We start from the raw sequence: 19,636 nt of genomic DNA, 5'->3' as shown, positions 1-19,636 counted from the left end.
TGTAGATTTAGGATACGTTTGTTGGGTTTTGGAGAAAGCCTTCGGGAAAATGCAAAGACTTTTACTTAAAAGTGCATTGGGAAGCAATTTTGGTTTAAATGGTGTTTTAGAATCAGTACACTTATAAAAGGACTTTCAATATATGAAAAAAAAAAACAACTCGAACCCTTCGCCAGTGTTTGACGAGAATTGCCCGCCAAGGGCTCGCCAGCAGTAGATTTGGTGTCGCTCGCGACATCGCGCAAGGTGGTCGGTAGTGAGGGCATTTTCAGAATTTCGAAATTTTTTAACGAGAGCAAAATTAGAAGAAAAAAGTGTATTAACATATCGGAAATATTAAAGCCCAAAACTCCTACGAACCCGCCTCGGGCTAAGGACTTTAAAAGACTTTGGAAATGCATTCGTCCAAAGGCCTTTGGAGGCTCAAAATCCTTTAGGAAAGCCATTCCCAAGCACAACCTTAACCGTATATTCACATATGATAGCTATAGTCACGCATGTTATGTTTTAGTAATGCATAGTTGGATGGTCATGAGGTAATACAATTTTATACGAGCCTTTCATTAAAATATATATAAATGTTCATATAAGAACCTAAATCCAATCCCTTATATCTATCGCTCGCTATTGAGTAGTTAGAATATATTCAGTTCGGCTTACTAAAGGGACTTTGGGCCTCTAAAGTCACATGAGAAAAAGTAAGGATGTTTGGTAAAGGAAATTATTTGTTATTATCTACACAGCGGATGGATTCAAGGAAAAACATTAGTGATGTGAGTGATGAACGTGTAAGAGTTTTTAGAAAGAAAGGCATATATCCGGATCTTGAAGTTTTGTTAAATTTTAGAGATACGGTTGCCATTGGAAATGTCACATGAAATCCTGCACAAAAATCATGTAATGAGGATATTGAGGCCCACAACTTGATATCGGTGATGGTACGGTATCAACTGATAATTTAGAGTGTAATGTAGGTAAAAAAATTGTTAAACCAATTGAAAGTAAGAGCCATAAAAGAACGAAGCAGAGTTTAGTGTGGCAAGCTCGAGGAAAGAAATAAAAGAAATTGACTGGAGTTGCTAAGTTATTAAAACAAATTGACAAAATTTGTTTAGCAGTTGAAAGTAGCAGCATTGCCACATCTCTTGTAGAGGATGCTTTTGGTACATGTACCATAAGTCGAGGGATTGCGTTTAACATATTAAATGTTCATAAATCACATTGCACATTTGGCCAACATCCAATAATCGTTTGTGTCATTTACCCTTACTATTAAGGATAATGCATCTTTTGTCGTATAATGGAATATCTATAAGTTTGGGAAATATTTAAGGATGCTTGTAATTTTTAAGGATAACGTATATATTTTCTAGGGGCATATATGACCATGTTTATTATAACAAAAATACTCTATTTTTAATTGAGAAAGAGTCCACTTTGATGTGATTTTTTTAGCCAAAAAACAAATGTGAATTTTCTTAAATTGGTGCATTCGTGTCACATTTACCCATAATCTAGTGCCTTGTGCCTCGAATTTGGGACCTTTTGTGAGACAAATTAATTTTGGATAAATATAGCACATGTATTAGGGGTGTGCAACCGGACTGGGTTTACCCGGAAACCGAACCGGCCCACCAGAAAAACAGGTCTGGGAACCAGTTCCCATTTGAACCGGTCTGAGAATCGGTTCCATTTTTTGGGAACCGGTTAGAATCGGTCCGGTTTTCGGTTCCAAGTGAAAACCCACCTGGACCGGTTTTAGAACCGATTTTATATGGAGGTCCATTTGCAATTTTATATTGCTAGAATTCAAAGCATTACATCATGAAGGATGAGAGAGGTAATCATTATTTGCGAATAGTCTAACTTAAGGACTTGTAAGCATTATAGGGAGCAATTTCTTTTTTCTTAAAATTTTTGTTCTGTAACGAAAAAACTACATATCCAACTGGAACCTATATTATTTTATCACGTCCATTAAATTATTAGGATAAGATAATCTGCTTTTGTATTAATACTTAAGATTGTTTGTACAATCAAGCTTATAATCTTTGACCTGAGTTATAAGTTTTCCTATTTGCTACATGGAAAAATGAAACCAAAAATAGGAACAAAAAAAAAACAGGTACTTGGGTAGACCTTGGAACCAGACCGAAAAAATAGGGTAAGTTCCAAAACAGGGTCTATGGCAAATAGGATAGGTTTCGGGTTCCAAAAACTATGAATCGATTATAAGAGGGTTGGTTTCAGGTTCCAAGTTTAGAACCGACCTACTCTGAAACCGATCACCCCTAACATGTATACCATTTTGAGGCTTTCAGGCGATATTAGCCATTTTTTATTTGCAAATTTGTTAATGTGTCTCCTTTACATTACATCAACACGAACTAAATATAAAAGTTGCGGTTATTATTTTTTTTAATTTTAAACAAATTAAAAAATACTTTAATTGGCCACACTGAATGACTTTTCAAATATCAAATGGCATTTCTCTCAGAGTTGCCTCCCAATGCGTTTTTTAATTACAATTTATCAAATAGTCTTTGCTTTTTCATGGAAACCCACTTTTCTCCAAATGCTGAACTAAACTCAGCATTTTCTCCATCGCTATTTTATTCCATTAACCATAGGGGCTTGATACAAAAGCATGAGCAATCAGAGTTGATCGTATGTGTCTATTAAATTATAATTTTGGTCATCATGCAACAACACATACTCTTCTTAACAAACACCACCCCAAAAAAAATCTATATTTATATCATGTATAAAATAAAACTTTGAATTTGGTGTCCACTTTTCAAATGATTAAAAATAGCCATAATTCTTAGTAAACGTGATTTTGCTTCCAATTAAATTTTACATTTAATAAATTACAGATCACATCCAATTTTCTCCGCCCGCCAAAAGAAGAGCCTGAAAGGGGCATCCAAACGGAATTATTCCTCCTTCGGTCGGAAGATACTTCCCTATTTTCCTCGTCACCATTTTTTTATTATTATTTCTCCTAGTCCCGAAATTGTGGTAAAAATAATATAAATCGCAAAGAACTACAGCACTCAACATAAAAAAATAATTATTCCAATTCTGTACTCCGCGATGCCGTCCATAAATTTATTTTATTCATTTTAACATAAATAAAGTGAAGACTGTTGATATTTGTGAACGACCAAACTAAATAAATTTTGTTTACTCCAGCTTACGGAAAATGACACAAACAGTCCCTGAATTTTGGCCCAGCATACATTGTGGTCTCTGAACTTTTGATTTGTTCAATGCGGTCCCTAAAATTTAGCTCGATATGTAATATGATTCCTGAAATTTTAATTTATCTAATGTCGTCCCTAAACTTTTAGTACATTTTCAATTTAGTCCCCGGACTATCCCTGAACTATATAGAAGTATTCAAAGTAGTTCATGGACAACATTACATATTGAGTGAATATTCAAAGACTAGATTGAATAAATTAAAAGTTCAGAGATTACCAAGATTATTTGTATCATTATCCCTTCAAACTTAATATAATTTAATTAATAAAAAAGGATCATTTATTTAGCAGAAAAGGAAGAAAAATAAAAAAAACAAAATAGAGGCCCGCTTCACAAATGCACCGACCGTGACGGCACTCGCTTGCGTTCTCGCGTGGACTTTCAATTTCAGGAGAGATCTTCTCCTTCGTCCTCCTCCTCCTCCTCCGGACCTCCGTTCGCGGCGACGAATTCTCGCGCCAGAGCCACCGCGCGCGGCGGAGCTACAGTCCCGTGGCTCGATTCGGATCCGTCCGCCCCGCGGATCGGTGGAGCCGCTGCGATCTCGCCGGGAACCGTCGGCCCTAAGGTATGGCGTCGATGGACGGTCTGGTGCCGATAACCAGATCCTTTCTGGCCTCCTACTACGACAAGTACTCGTTCCCTCCGCTCTGCGAGGACGTCGCTCGGCTCTCCTCCCAGATTCGTTCCCTCTCCGACGGCCTGCTCGAGGATTTCCCACCTACCGATGGTACGGTCTCCGTCTTTGCTTGCTTCTTTTGGGAGGATCGTAGGAGGTTGATGCTGGATCGCGTGCGTGCGTCTGTCTTGCCGTAATGGTTCAATGTGATGTTTGCCCTAGCTTTAAATTTGGTGTGTCGTGGACGATTTTGAACGTGTTATGTGCATAACGATACGTGGAAGTCATGCTGGTTTAGTCTGCTGTGGTTTTAGGTGAGAAATTGTTGATAGAGGAGGCCGATAGGACGCCTCCCCATAAAATTGACGAGAACATGTGGAAGAATCGAGAGCAGATGGAAGAGATTGTTTTTCTGCTCGAGAAGTCGCAGTGGCCTCCGGCGGTAAGATATTCGTGTGTCTAGGAGTTTGCGAATACATATGTTTACGTAATGTCGAACGTGCAATGATCTCGAGTCTTATGGGTGCTTTTTTTGTCAAAGGTCGGATTTTTTCTCTTTTAATTGGTCGTTTTGCTTTCGCATGGCGAGTGCAGCTTCAGCAGCAATCAACCACAGAGAATGCTGAGCTTGCTACCTTTTTGAGCCAGATCAAAGATAAAATTCAAGAAAGTTTGAGTTTGTTGATGTCTTTCCAGGCTAGAAATTCTGAACGTGTATTCAACACAGGTTTTTCTCTCGTTCTCTCATTCTCCCTCTCTTTTTATGTGTCAATGCTTGTATAACCAATGCTTTTTATTCACATAATGAATGCCAGTACACTTCGCTTTCATCACTTTTAAGCGTAAAAAAGCTCTGCCATTTTTGGGATTAATAGCTTTTGACATGAAGATATGCGCAACAGCTTTTGACATGTAGATTTGCAGACATAGCTTTAAATGTTCGCACATGGTGGCAATAGGTCTCACTATCACAAGCCGGTGCTAAGCTATGAATGGAAATTTCGCATCCCTATCTGATAGATGCAGTTTCTATTTAAGTGCCACTACCCACCATTAGTGGCTGAACTTTGATTCATTCATCTTGTGGGATGAGTTGATGATCAATCTGTGAGAAATGAAGAATTTGAGTGTGGTAAAGAGTGATGTTTCTTTTTTTCCAATAAATCTGATGGAAAATTGCTGCTCTGCTATGAGAAGTTGAATCCAAGGACCTAGTTGTTCCAAAAATTGAAGCTGGAGGTTTTGATTTCTGGAACTTAAAGTGAGGGGCTCTATGTGTTCAGTGCATCTTCTCCTATTATTTATCTTTGTGTCTTGTTTCATTGTTGAACTTGGAGAAAGACAGTGAAAATCCTCAGCACCTTTCCTCCTATTTTGTTGGCGTTTATCGCATTTCTAGTATTGCTCATCCCATATGGTTAAGGTAAATGTGGTTATTGGCAGCCTATGTTTGAGTATCATCTGAACTGTTATCGTGCTAAAATCACTAGCATTAAATCCCGAGAGATGGTTTGCAAAAAATATGTGACAATACTTACAGAATCTTCTTAGGTTTTGGAAACCTAATAGTTAGAAGGCCCTTAGCAATGGATTTATGTTATTGTGCATAGGTGAAGCTTTGTCATTCAAAATTTCAAATGTTTTTGTGAAATCGCCAAAAAGTCTTTCTGTTTCTTGTGTTGACTCGTTAATATGACTACGCTAAGCTCATACTATAATGCATTTCCATTTCTAATTGCTGCAAATCTATGAGAAATCTAGCATAATAGTGAAACATCATTGAGACTTCTATCTAAATCTTTATCATAAATGGGCCGTGCATTCTTGTTGATGCCTCTTTTTGATTGCCATAGCTTATATAATTTAGGTCTATACGTTAAATGGGTTTTTTTTGCTTGTGGATGCATCTTTCTGGTTGTGATCACCGTGTAATAACTTAAGTAGCATATAATACTGCTAATATCATAAAGAACTTTTGAATGAGGAATGTATCCATATCCGCAGTCATGACTTACCTGCCTCAAGACTTTCGGGGGACACTTATTAGACAGCAAAGGGATCGCTCTGAGAGGAACAAGCAAGCAGAGGTTGATGCTTTAATTAATTCTGGTGGAAGTATACAAGACAGATATGCACTGCTATGGAAACAGCAAATGGATAGGTGAGATCTTTGCTTCTCAAATTGCTGGTTGTGATGCCACAGGCTGGGAGTGATCTTATGGTGTAACTATTAAATGATCTTTCAGGAGAAGACAGTTAGCTCAGCTTGGTTCTGCTACAGGTGTCTACAAAACCCTTGTGAAGTACTTAGTAGGGGTTCCACAAGTATGTATTGCTTTTTGCTACCTCTTGCCCTGTCTACTTTTATTTGCACCCTGCTTTTGGAACTACACTTATGCTCTCTTGTTGTAATTCTGTTAATTATTCGCGTAATAGTTTAGTTGCCTTGTCATCTTATTGCTTAGATTGATTGTATTTAAGAAAGAGACAATAGCTTAGTTTTTTACCATTTTGAATATATTACATGGTAATTTCTGTTTGCATGGTCATAGTTTACCATTACTTTTCTGCCTGTGGGCTGTGGTGCTGCGTACTGTTTTATAAGCTTTAGAAATTCAGTAGCCTGTTCCTGAGTGGCCAAAAAATTAATGAGACTCCTTAATCCGAATCTGGACCAGTACATTGTCATGCCCTTTGGTATTCTAGCCAGGGTGATGGTGGTCTAAAAAGGCTCGTGGACTTCTGATTCGCTAGAAAACTTGTTCGGGCTGGATTTTTTACCATTGCTCCTTTTGCAAGCTTTACAACCACAATAAATTAACTCTTATTCCACCTTGTGTTGTCGATCGGATAAATACTTTTAAGCATCCGCACTATATTCAGTTTCACGTATTGTGCAAAATGTACTCATATTTTTTTTTTATTATTCCATTCCTTTTGCCAAGCTCCTTTATATATTCCTGATGTTTCCGGTACAGGTTTTACTGGACTTCATTAAGCAAATAAACGATGATGATGGGTAAGTTCCCTGGAAGTTCTCTTCTTACCGATGTCATGTCTACTCATTTTAATCTCACCGCCAGTGAGCGAGTGATCCCTACAAATACTACGTTCTGATTGTTTCTAATTAACAACTGACAGGCCCATGGAAGAGCAAAGACAACGATATGGACCTCCTTTGTACAGCCTCACGTCACTGGTTCTATTCATTCGTCTTTTTCTTTCACTATCTTGGGGACGCTTTGAGACTCGGAAATTGTGAGATGCCTCACCTTTTTCTAATTTGTCTTTCTTTCATCTTAGTAAACCTTCCATAAGGAAAACCTTTGTATCTAGATTCTTGAGATATGACACTTGCATTTTCCTCTTTTGCATCTATTTATGCACTTGTCATCATGAAATGAGCAGAAAAGGAGATGAGTTAGCTGCATTGGAACAAGCAGTGAATGTCTACACCTCAGAATTCGGGAGATTCATCAAATTTCTCAGGTACTTATTTCATATGATGAGGATGATTACATTCAGAGATATAGATGATAAAAGGAACCATTGCTACGACTCATAGTTATGCATGCTTAGTTTATTTTTACATTTTGTTATGTTGCTGATTTATCTCTTTCTTCTTCTTCTTTGCTGAACATCCTTTTCTTTCCCTTTTCTTTTTTCACTTTTTTCCATTTTCTTTTCCATTTCTTTGAGTAGTCTCTTGGTTTTCTAAGGCTTCCTGGAGTATGAAAACTGATTTATCTTTTGGGAATAATAGTTCTGGATATCTCATAAGCATAATAATACTAAATCTACTAATGTTTAATATAAATATAGATGCTGTACCTACAGGAATATACATGAAAAATATGTCTTGATGTCTTGATGAATAACAGCAATTGGAGGTCAAAATGTGTCCATATTTATGTCTCTTGTGAGGTTGGTATGTTTTTTAAAAAATTAAGAGTATCCACCCATATAAACTCCTATAACCATATGATGTAAAAAATGTTATTTTGCTTGAATGAACTTTTCAGGAGAATATTATCATGATAAACAAATGTGTCATAGTAACTTTTTTCTTATCTGAAAGAGAAAATAGGTTTTAACATTACCAGCAATGACAAATTTTTAGCTCTTGAATAGTGATGAATCTTTTAGGGCACAGGTGCATAAAAACATCAAGTTCAAAAGGAAAAGACGCATGAATGCACTAATGTAGTGCTAGTGTGATAATTGCAAAGCCAAAATCCTGAACAGGCTGTTCTCCTAGAAACCTCTCAACTCCAAACCAGAGATTTTTCTTGAGAGGCTTTGACAAATGTGTCGTTGCCTAGATTTAGTTAGTACTGATTAACTAGTTACCTTGGAATGTCACTTTCAAACAGTCGGACGGGTAGTGGAAATGATATTGTTCAAGTGAAAATGTCACATTTGTGCTAAGTGACTGCGCATCTGTGCCTTCTATTTGGAAAGGATTAACTGATTAAGTGATGGTTCAAGTTCATGATCGGAGGCTTAGTGCTGGATCCCTTAAGCTATTATAATACACAGCCTATGTTGCAGCTGGCTGAAACTTGAAAATTATGTTGGGTTATAAGCGATTCTCAACATATTGACAAGTATGCTTAAGCCTTGGTTTGGAAAACAAAATGTATTTTTCAGAATGCATTCATGATTTATAAATCCTTATCAGCCTATTTTCGACAAAGTTATAGCACACTTTAGCTTGCTGATCCATACAGCAGTCTGCCACATCAATGCCGAATTAGCGTTGTCTGGACTCCAATTCCACATTCATAGTGTCTCGTGCTGCAAAACCTTTGTTAATTTGTAGCTACTGGCCTGCTGCTGGTGTGATGGTAAAAAAATTTTTCATTGCCATTTAAGTTCTCCACTCGAAATTGGAGAAAGCACAATCATGGGCTTGAGCGGCAGTGGGCCTCCAGAAGAGGATCATTGCAATTACATTGCCTTTTAGAGGCTAGGCAAACAATGAATGGGAAGATGAGGCATGTGGTAGTTCTTTCAAATTACTTTATTCAAACAAGATATTTTGTATAATCAATGATAAAATATCCTAAGCACACAAAGACTCAGCTTATGGTGTCTGAAAGATATTAAAGAAAGCAACATGCATTTTAAGTAGCGGTATGATAAACTGAATCAGATGATAATCCTATCTTTTAAATTCTAAAGAATGTGTCTTTTAACAAGAATATGTCAAATCTGTTGCTTTTATCAGTTTGCTGACTTTGTGGGTCACATGGTGAAATTTTTATGACCGCAACGAACAGAAACTGTTTTGAGGTTCTTCATTGTTATGTATATGTTCCTTTTCACTGTTACTTCTATTCGACATTTGTTTTTTGTATTGACCAGTATATTTTCCTTCTTCTAGTGAAGTATTTGTGAACTCCCCCTTCTTCATATCAGCAGAGGAAGCAGGCGCAATAGAAGGGTAATTTTGTCGTAGTCTCATTCTTGCCTTTCTGTTACGTAACCCTGATGTGTCTTTTCAAGCATCCGGTCATTTTCTGCAGGGAAAATGATGACTATAAAGAGATAAGTATACCAGCTGGTAAAACTCATGAGGTACGTTTTCAACCTTGTCAAATGACAGCATTTGAAGTAAGCTACATATTTTCTTTGTACCAAGTTGTCTTTTTTGGCATCATTGAGTCAACCCTGGCTGCATAGCTGATGGGTTATAAGCAGTTGAATCCGCTCATAGATTAGAGACGGATTTGTATTTGAAATGAGATTTTCTGCATTTATTAATAAACCGATACATATCTCTACTTATGTACAAGTTATATGGAACATTATTCTTTGTTGATCGAATAGCTAGTGATTTTCAATCGAGAATTTAGACTCTGAATGCAGATGATCAAGAGCTGTTGATTCTTACAATTATAAGCTTGAAAATAATTGATTACTGTTTCTTCTGAATTTTTATAATTGGGTAGCATGTTCTTATGTAATTTTTTTTAATGATTTATGGTTTATAATTCTATTTTTGGTTTTCTTCTTGATTTCCTAATCATGGGTCCTACCAAAAGGGTGCCAGCCATGTGGTATAAAATATGTTATAAATCTAACTCCTACGCTAGATATGTTTTGTTGGTTCAGAAATTTAAGAAACTCCAGAGATTGATGAGATTCAATAGCTAAATTCCCGATTGGTCCAAAGAAGAGCACAGTAGACAACTTTATGTTGATGGTTAGAAGCAATATTTGTATCGCTTTGAAAGCTTTTGTCCTTTGTGGGTTCTTCCCTAACACAAGCCAAACAATGTCTTCTAGCTTCCTTTGCTGTGCCCTCTAATAAATAAGTCCATCATCTTGATGAAACTTTGGATTCTGCTTGCTTCACCCTGCCATCCTCGCACAAAAGTTTCGCATTTAACGTTCATTTGACCGGATAAGACTCTCGAGGAACTGTAGGATCAGGAGTTTGTCAGTTCGTGATACTTCTGGTTTGCACTTTGTCCAAGTCCATGTATATTGCATAAAACAATGGGATTGCTGTGCTTCAGAATCACAAGTCAACTGGGTTAATTCGTGTCTCAAAGTATCTGGTTACTGGCCATAGAATTATCTTGTCTATTAGTAACTTTTTTGCTCCTGCTGTAACCTCGATGATGCTGTTTCGGTTCCAAAATTTTTTATGCTTCATAATGGACTCTATGCTAGGTTTCCTTGATGGTGGATTCGTTGAACTCATACATTGCATGGGATTTTGCACTGGTACAAGGCAAAATTAACCTAGTAAGTCACGAGGCTTTCTTTCCTGTTGTTGTTGAATCATCTGTACTATTCTGCGAGAAATTTTTCGCTTCTTGCTGTGGTAGGATTTTTTTTTACTTGACAATCATCTTTCATTTAAGACTATGTACTGGGTGGCCCATCATCTAAGAGAGGTGGCAAGCTGTTTGTGTTTGCCTTTTCCTCATGATTTTTCAATCTTTCGCCCTCATCAACCGTCCTTTGACCACAATTGCTTGATGCAGCTGAAAGAAGAACAGAGGGATATGTTGGTATAAGAGTTAAAAGTATTAGCTTGAGTAGTTCATGCTGAACCATTTAATGAATTTTTAACAGAGAAAAAAGTATATTCCTGCGGCAGCATCCTCCCTTTATAAGGCCGTGCAAACATGGAGTTATTTTACCAAGTTGAAAAGATCATTCATGTGGAAACTAATGGGATTTGTAAACCAAAATCTCAAAGTGGAAGGCCGATTGCCGCAGTAATTTCAAACTTCCCTGACATTTTCCTATGCACTGGGAAGTAGCTGCAGCCATTTAGCTTTGACTGAAAGCAAGAATTCTTGTGCATGACCTCAACATGTTCACTAACTTGTGATTACAATTGCAGACCCAAGACTGACCAAACCAGCCTTGTTTACGGAGTGATTACTGACTACCATCTCCCTTACCCATTGGCTTTGTTAGCTTGATATTAAATTGCATTTGGCTTGACTATATGGACAAGTTCTTCAAGTCATAGACTATAGGCTTGATCTTGAGTCAAACAAACACCTTTCTCGAATTTGGTTGTGGGTTGAATTTTTTGGCTTGGGTATTTTTATTTATTTTTAACAATTTGATGATGGTAGTTGAAATGAGTGCCTCTTTTTATACACATCAGACAGGACGTTGAATTTGGCAATTGAATTAGGAGAATCAAAATGAATGCATGGTCCAGAGTGTTAGTTTTTTGGTATGCAAGCTAGAGATTATTGCAAGAATATCTTTTGATATATGTTCTTCCATCTGTCAGGACATTGGATTCAGTGTGGAGTGTATAAATTCTTCGGGACAAAAAACTGTGAGTTACAATATTTTTGAGCATCCGCCAGCTACATGCTCAACTCTGAATTATCTAGATTCTTGTTTTTTTGGGACCTTTCCGTGGGCCTGCCGGCTTTGTGCTCAGTAAGACTGGATTCGGCAGCTTACTCACCTGCTTTCCTATTGATCTTTGACTGCATCTTGTTGGCTGTTTTGCAGTTAATATTACCCTACCGTCGTTATGAGTCTGACCAAGTGAGTGCTGCACTTTTTATTTGTTCATGTCCTCAATAGCTTGATTTCTATGAGAAGCAAATTATTCTCGGCTTCCGATTGCTTTCTGGGCAGGGTAACTTTTGCACATGCGTTGCTGGAAATTACAAGCTAGTCTGGGATAATTCATATTCCACATTCTTTAAGAAGGTATACGCTCTTTTCTTTTGGGGCCCCATTATGTTGCTTTAACATTTTATTACTTTTCAGTAGACATGGCCACGGTTCGGAACCGGCCGGTTCCGGTTCGGAACTGGCGGTTCTGGTTTGGAACTGGCGGTTCCGGTTCGTGGCCATGTATGAACCGGAACCGGCGGTTCCGGCCCGGTTCGGAACCGGCCGGTAAAAATTAAAAAAATAATGAATTATCAAATTATGAAATAATGAATTATTCAATATAAAATGTAATCAAAATGTACATTGTAATCAAATTTGGAGAAAAAAAGAGTTTCTCCACTTATCTGCAATTTTTTTTTTGGGGAACCGGTCCCGGGTTTGACCCGGGCTGGTTCCGGGCCGAAACCAGCCCGTGGCCATGTCTACTTTACAGGCATTTTTTGAAAGTAGTACAATCATTGCTTTTTCAACAAGAGAATCAAAGTTATTCGAGTTTCGTAACTTTTAGTACTAGAAGGGAATTAGTACACTATACTTGTGACTTATAATTTGAATTTCGCGATAGGCCCTTCGTTTCAAGGTAGACTGCATCCCTCCAGTCGTGGAGCCAGTTCAGTCTATGTCCGAAGAGGAAGCATGAGGCCTCTGTCAGTTTATTTGCATTTGTTTGTGATGTTCTCTATTAATCTCTGCCCCCCAGAATTTTTGCTGGGATGGATATCTTACGCCGGCATCCTTCTCATTGAAAAGGTGATCCTAGTGTTTAAATTGTTCGGAAGTTGTAACTTTTCTGTATATACTCCACCACACAATGTAATCAATTCTCCTTTATGATTATTAAAAGATGATTAGCCTGTTCAGTCATCGACGCAGTTTTCTTACTGTCTGGTAAATGTAGTGATTGAATTAATCGAAACAGAATGTGAAAGTGGGTAAATTCAGGAAAGCAGTAATGCCTTGGAAGAGAAGGGTTGCGGCAGAACCTCAGATTCTGCTAATTCAGGCGACCGATGGAGGAGAAAGGAAGGAGTGAGATGGGAGAGGGCCTGCTCGGAGTTGGGTCGAGGTAGTCCTCTTATCGACCAACACGAATTTTGAGATCCAAGTTTCTTTGCTTTCGCGTGCTCTCCGGTTAAAACCTCTCTTCCCTTCTTCCACTACGTCCCGAGGATCTAGGATCACGAGCTCGTGAATTTGATCTTAAAATGGTACTCGTTACCTCTTAAAATTATCGCATGAGAGGAAAAATTTGAGCTAGTATCTAAATCGCTTACTGGTTAGATTTCTTAAGACCAAATACCTAATCCGAGAGCTAAAATCGCGCGACAAGTATCCACCGTGAAAGCTAATATCTAAAACGTATGCTTCTTTTCTTTCTTTTCCTCCTGGGGAGTTAACATACGTTGTGCTAGGTGATAAATGCAAGAGCAATTTGTTTTAGATAAGTATGTAACAGGCTTTTGCTTCATTTTTCAACAATATATACAGTGAATTTTTTCTAATGAATAGTAACCATCACAATATATGTAGTCAGCGACTTTTTACGTATTAGTGTAAGTGGTCTACTGAGCTAGCAATCGCCGGCCATTACCAGTCACTTGGGGCATGAATTTATCCATCTTGAAGCCCAAAGATTTGCATAAACGCCCATATTTTCAAATGCCCGACCTCCCGTTCAGTTAGTAAATGTTGCCCGCGGAATGCAGGTCGACAATATTGACATGGTTGGATAAAAACCTACATAATCTATTCTTTACTCCTTCCTCTAAAGATGACAACTTCAAGAGATGCCTAACCTTAAACATGTACAGCTACTGTGCATTATGACCTCACAAAAAAGCTACCCACCATGGGAAAGCTACCGAAACATTCCAGGCAAGAAATACAAAAGCTTTTCCGTGTTACCCATAAGTCAAGAAAAATCATGTGCCCGCTTAGCGGCATCAAGAGTATTGGACAGAAGCATGGCAATTGTCATGGGACCTACTCCTCCAGGTACGGGGGTTAAAGCACTCGCCACCTGCACGGCTTCCTCATAGCAAACATCTCCCAGAAGACGGTATCCATGCTCGTGGTTTGGATCCTGTCAACATGGTCCATAATGATCTTACAGATTTGTCATAAATATAGCAAAAGGAAAAGAGCGCCTTACGCATCAACTGCAACAAGTGCATGCACGTCAAGGACATCTGCTGACCATCATTATGATGTCATGCTATACACTGCACCATATGCCAGAATTCTCACCTCAATTGGATGAGTTCCGACATCAATAATGACAGCTCCTGGTTTAAGCCAATTGCCACGGACCAAATTTGGTACTCCGGCAGCCGTGACCACGATGTCAGCTTCCCGCGTGATCTCTTCAGGGTTCTTCGTGAAAGCATGCACAACACTCACGGTCGCATGGTGCCTCTGCCCAATAATGCTAGTAAGTAAACATCTTTGATCTGGCCGAAGAAAAAAACATACATGATCCACCTTTTTCTGAAAAATAACATCTTAATACCTGCAACAGCAAGAAAGTGGGCAACCCTACAATGTTGCTTCTCCCAATAACCACGGCTTTTCTCCCCATGATCTCGATACCCGATCTTATCAATAACTCGATGCAACCTTTTGGAGTGCAGGGGATGAACAGAGGCTCCCTGCCTCTCATCGCAAGATTACCCATATTAATTGGGTGGAAGCCATCGACATCTTTTTCTAAGCTCAGAACATTCAAAATTCTCTCCTCATTCAAATGCTGCCATAGGGAATATATACTGCATCAGCGAGCTAACACTTTACAGAACACTGTACATACTCAAGATTTAGGTACCAAATAAAGAGGCAATTCCACAAGTCAGTCATAATACTTTACCATCGTGTTCATAGCAGAGTTGATAGGATGAGGCAAATCACCATTATATTTTCTCTGTAAAACCTTACTGAACAAGAGCATTCACTCAAGAATCGTGTCCAAAATGGACTTGTATGGTACAAAGAAAAACCTATGAATGCAAGGACAGACATCTAATAGAATCTTTCAGTTTCAGATGATGCTCTATGGAGCATTTCCTGATGTGGTAAGAGCAAAATTTAAAAGCGATGTACATTTGTCCATAGTATAAGGAAAGACACTGCATTTGCTTGCTTAACTTTTGTCAAGCATGCGTATTGCCAAGTAACAGATCTGGTTTCAGAAGAATTTCTTTAAAATAAGGCATCTGACCCTACAGCCATACCTCAAGAATGGACTACAACATGATAGGTATTTGGAACAAAGCAAGGGACTAAGGAATTTAAGGACCATATAGAGAGAAGTGAGGGCCGGTATATTTTTTGGTCACGAGAGATGGCCAATTTGTGTGCTATCATAATTGTATAAAACAGGGTGAATGCGTTAAGGCTTCCTGCATTTTTACGTGTCCCTCTGTGCCCTAATTTCAATAATTAATGTGGGAGGATTGCGTCAGAAACACAACAGAATAGAAGAACTATTTTCACCAAAGTGAATAACATAGGGACTAAAGGGGATAGATCAAAGTTCAGGAGGTCATGTACACATAATCCCAGGTACAAGGATCTGCACACTGTTCTCTCCCGCCCCCCTCCCTCTCACATGAAAAAGAAAAAAAGAGATACGTACAGAGAGCAGCTTTGAGTAGTTACATTTGGTAGAGGCAGCTGCACAAGAATACCATGAATTGACGGATCATTTTCAAAACTTAATAAAGCCTCGAGAACATCATCTTCTGAACAATCATTAGGTAGCTCCGCCAGTACAGACTTGATTCCAGCTTCTTCACAAGCTTTCATCTTGTTTCTGACATAAGTTTCAGAATCCCTTCTCTGTCCCACCATAATTACAGCCAAGCCTGGGATCCTATCAATAGAGTCCTTCATCCTTCTAACTTCACTCGCTATTCTTGACCTGATTCCCTCAGCAATCAACTTCCCATCGATCACTGCAGCTGTCTGTCCATTGGCTGTGATGAATACCCAATATATTCAAAGCTGGTTCTTAGAGTAGAAATCAATTTCAAGAAATGAGACAAATCAGTTCTTAAACTATCTCGGCCATTCGATTCATAAAGTAAGGTTGAACACAACAATCTTTATTTCTTTCTTTCCTAATCTTTCCTGGTCACCAAAACTTACCTCATTGATCAAACCATCACAAGACAAATGACAAAAAGATTCGTGCGCAATTTCTCGCACATATTTCTGGAAGTGAGTAAATAAAAAACGAACATGCTAAAACAAGCTCAGGAACACAGTTGAACAACAAATATTGGACCGTGGTTTTATTTAGCTGCAAACAAGATATTACTGTCGTAAGAACTCAAGAAACTTTCACAATTCACCGCAAATACCGAAACATAGATGATTGTACCCATACAAAAATTGTTCATTCATTTCGATTATTTTTCTTTAAGGAAGAACACATGAAGATGGATGCTGCACATTACAGTCACTACTCCTTTTCATCAATGATAAAACTCGTGCTGACTTTGATAATAATTCAGGTTCGAAGCTATATGTAGGGATTACTTCTCCGCTTTTCAAGGAAAACCATATTCCTAGCAAGCTGATAAAGAGCAGTTTTTCCAAGGGGACCATCTCTTGACATAGAAAAGGATTTCAATTCGGTGTATGTTTTAGGATCACCAGAGAGTAAGAGAGGAAAACAAAGCTGATTACATCTTTACTCAATGGACTTCTTACAAGAGCATATAAGATGCTCTGCATATAGTTTAGAGAAGACGCGACTACATTATTTACTATCTACCAACTGATGGCTGACAGCCTAACACTACGACATATTCTTCAAGACACAAAAAGAATCTTAACGAAAAAGTATGCTAGAAAGGAATCAAATATAAAGTTAAAATCTGAGTGTCCAAAAGGTTGATGTTCTGACAGAAAGGGATTTAAATCTACACAATGAATCAGAAATCTAACTAAACTTTTCAACTAGTGTAAAGGCCTAGCTGAGGGAATGTATGAGTAATATCCTAGTAAAGTTCATGTGACACTCAAGTCATCACTATAGTGAATCAGGTTTTGCACCTATTGCTTATCAATAAATATGTGAAAGAATTCTCTACTAGTGAAAAGTCGCGTTTTGCCATCTATTACATTGAGGATCAGTCATATGATTGTGTATTGCTTTCATTGTTTGAACAAATCTATTATGTAATATCGATGTAGCCAAAGACAATGGTACTTGAAACTAGAAAGTTGGTAGTTTACCATTTAGCTAGAACAATTCAAAACTTCAGTCAAGCCAAAACAACACTTATACCTACGAACTAAACAAGGCGGGGTGCATTTGATTCATCTTCAATTAACCCTCAAATTTAACCCTCCTCATATTAATTAGACAGAGTATCCGCATGGAAACAAGAAGTGTAATGGGCCGGCAGACTGCATAATGGGGTGCAATCTAACCACGAATATGAACACCACGTAAATGCAAGCCTCATTGTTAAAATCCAAAAAGCCACTTAGTACCCAAAGAACCGACGCGAAAAGAGATGGTACATTGGTTTCCAGGGAAACAAAACAGAGCGGTGAAAAAGAATTTGAAGGGCTGCAAACAGGAGAGCCAGCAGGATATGGGAAAGTAGTACGGTAGTTACACTTGTTACAAAAGGCATGAGAAGAACAAATTACATCAAAAGATCCGCAGAGACCTATCAACTCACTCACACGGAACCAACACAGAACATACATGGAAAGCTGCTTACGGTGATGGTGGTTGAACGGCGGACCCAAATGGCTAAAATTGGGAGCCCATACATCCGGGAGATCAAGCGAAACGAGCGGCGGCGACATGATAATCTGGGAGCTATGCTTACCCTCCACAGCAGAATGCACTGCTCGTGGGCGTGTGGATACTGTAGACCCGATTGACTTTCTCAACCTCTGAGCCAAAAACCTCATCAGCACCACCATTTTCTTATACCCTCTTGCGCCTTCCGAAGATCTCAGCCTTCCAGCCCTCCTCCTCCTCCTCCTCCTCCTCCTCCTCTCCTTACCGCCTCCTCCTTCCCGCCGCGTCCCGAGCACCGCCCGGGTTCTCCGCAACAAGGCCGCCGCCGCCGCACCGGTTCATGACACGAGCTGAGCTTGGCGAGATGGCCGAAGCAGCAGCAGCAACGCCGTCCGCGACTCCACGATCATCTCGCGGTCTCGGGTCGTGGCGGAAGAAGCTCTGCTTGCTTCTGCAATTCGGCAACGCTGCCCAGCTAGTTTTCGGAGGTTGATGGCGGAGGTTTCTGGTTCGGCCGAACTTGGGCCTTGGATTTTCCTTCGTGGGCCTTCCTGGGTTGGGCCCGTGATGGGCCGAACGATGGAGTGGGCTGAGAAGAGCCCATTGAATTCTACACCGAGTTCATTTCTCCACCTGCTCTGCGACCCGACTTGCCTTAAAGCGGGGGAGATCCGCGGGTAGGAACCCGACCGGACCCGACCCGAATTTTGTGATCATTAAGCATCATATGGCATGGTGTCGGTGGCTAGGCTTTTGTGAAAAATAATTGCTAGGGATTAGTGGATCAAATGCTATCTGCTTGATCTCAATTGTGTACTTTTTCCTCTTACATAGGATTTATCGATCTTTGATTAGTTCTCGCCTGTTGTGAGTCCCGTTTTTTCCCGGCCCCGATCCTTTTTTTAGACTGTTTTTCGAGACACCCGCTTATCATCCTAAACCGACTCGGTCGCCGTGACGTTAGATTTCCGACTTCTAACAAAGTATGTACATCATACTTTATACCGTCTACTTTCCCTAAAATGGACCATTTTCCCTAACAAATCTACAAGTCAAATCGTGCTTTCTCAGCCTAAAAAAGATCTGCCCCCGCAAGGCCCTTTTTCCCTCCCTAGACACCAATTAATCCCACTAAAGTCACAACAAACAGCTGAAGCAACATCAATGTCACCTCAAACCTTGAAGACAATTAATGATAGAAATCCACAAACTTTTGATTCCCCCATCACTCACTAGAATCCGAGTGATGTTGAAACATCAGATTTTGGTGGTGGTGGTGGTGGTGGTGGTGATCACTGTTCCTTGCTCATGTTCCTCATGGAAGAAGGCAACCAGTCAAGGACATGGGTATGACCCAATTGGCCCTGCAATGTTCCACAAGCTACAGTGATTGGAAACACTCGGATCAAGGAGGCAAAGCCACATGGAAAAAGGCATGAAATGAAACAGGAAGCTCGGGCAATTTTTGAAGGGGGTTTGGGGGAGAAGATAATCACTCGCAAACGATAATATGTAATTGATAGGAAAAGGACAAGAACCAGTCATATAACCATACCCATCATTCAAAGCTTTTCTCCTTGTAACCCAACAGTGGCATCCAAAATAATGTTTTCCACAGGGAAAAGGTGAATGCTTGCTCTTTGCTATAGGTCAAGAAATTTGTTCCTGCAATGTCCCCTTGCTTTTTCTCCCATCTAAGTGAGGACACCCGAATAAGAATGATTTTCCCACATGGATCGTGCTAAAGAAAAGGGCCGTGCATTATTAGGGATGAGCGCCCGGGGTTTCCGATCGATATCGTATCATTTGCCAATGATGAT

The 19,636-nt window shown here is 39.3% G+C and overlaps 2 protein-coding genes across 2 annotated transcripts; one reads left to right on the top strand and one right to left on the bottom strand.

The window, feature by feature from the left end:
• Positions 1-3,614: 3,614 nt before the first annotated feature.
• Positions 3,615-12,919, top strand: LOC115685828 (uncharacterized). The gene is made up of 15 exons (XM_030610961.2): positions 3,615-3,997; positions 4,201-4,328; positions 4,481-4,613; positions 5,891-6,047; positions 6,133-6,211; positions 6,865-6,905; positions 7,028-7,144; positions 7,295-7,375; positions 9,273-9,332; positions 9,415-9,466; positions 10,568-10,642; positions 11,655-11,702; positions 11,885-11,920; positions 12,014-12,088; positions 12,621-12,919. The coding sequence occupies exons 1-15, from the start codon at positions 3,838-3,840 to the stop codon at positions 12,693-12,695; spliced, it is 1,317 nt and encodes a 438-aa protein (XP_030466821.1). The 5' UTR covers positions 3,615-3,837; the 3' UTR covers positions 12,696-12,919.
• An 861-nt stretch (positions 12,920-13,780) lies between these two features.
• On the bottom strand, positions 13,781-18,292 carry LOC115685874 (bifunctional protein FolD 1, mitochondrial-like). Its single transcript, XM_030611012.2, has 5 exons — positions 17,791-18,292; positions 15,710-16,026; positions 14,565-14,801; positions 14,303-14,470; positions 13,781-14,138 (listed from the first exon to the last, which is right to left on the bottom strand). Exons 1-5 carry the CDS (start codon positions 17,996-17,998, stop codon positions 13,968-13,970), a joined length of 1,101 nt encoding a protein of 366 aa, XP_030466872.2. The 5' UTR covers positions 17,999-18,292; the 3' UTR covers positions 13,781-13,967.
• Positions 18,293-19,636: the final 1,344 nt, after the last annotated feature.

Source organism: Syzygium oleosum, unplaced genomic scaffold, assembly GCF_021117445.2.
Source record: "Syzygium oleosum isolate NSW1041296 unplaced genomic scaffold, Sole_v2.1 Sole_v2.10, whole genome shotgun sequence".
Taxonomy (NCBI): domain Eukaryota; kingdom Viridiplantae; phylum Streptophyta; class Magnoliopsida; order Myrtales; family Myrtaceae; genus Syzygium; species Syzygium oleosum.
The sequence above is the reverse complement of the archived record's forward strand: the minus strand, read 5'-3'. Positions and strand labels throughout refer to the sequence as shown.

Bases quoted from the DNA above. Each gene is read 5' to 3' on its own strand.
- LOC115685874 (XM_030611012.2), bottom strand. From the start codon at position 17,998: ATGGTGGTGCTGATGAGGTTTTTGGCTCAGAGGTTGAGAAAGTCAATC. The intron at 16,027-17,790 runs GTAAGCAGCTTT...TATTCATCACAG, and splicing joins GCCGTTCAACCACCATCACC to CCAATGGACAGACAGCTGCA. The intron at 14,802-15,709 runs GTAACTACTCAA...TCCCTATGGCAG, and splicing joins TGCAGCTGCCTCTACCAAAT to CATTTGAATGAGGAGAGAAT.
- LOC115685828 (XM_030610961.2), top strand. From the start codon at position 3,838: ATGGCGTCGATGGACGGTCTGGTGCCGATAACCAGATCCTTTCTGGCC. The intron at 6,212-6,864 runs GTATGTATTGCT...TTTCCGGTACAG, and splicing joins ACTTAGTAGGGGTTCCACAA to GTTTTACTGGACTTCATTAA. The intron at 9,333-9,414 runs GTAATTTTGTCG...CATTTTCTGCAG, and splicing joins GAAGCAGGCGCAATAGAAGG to GGAAAATGATGACTATAAAG.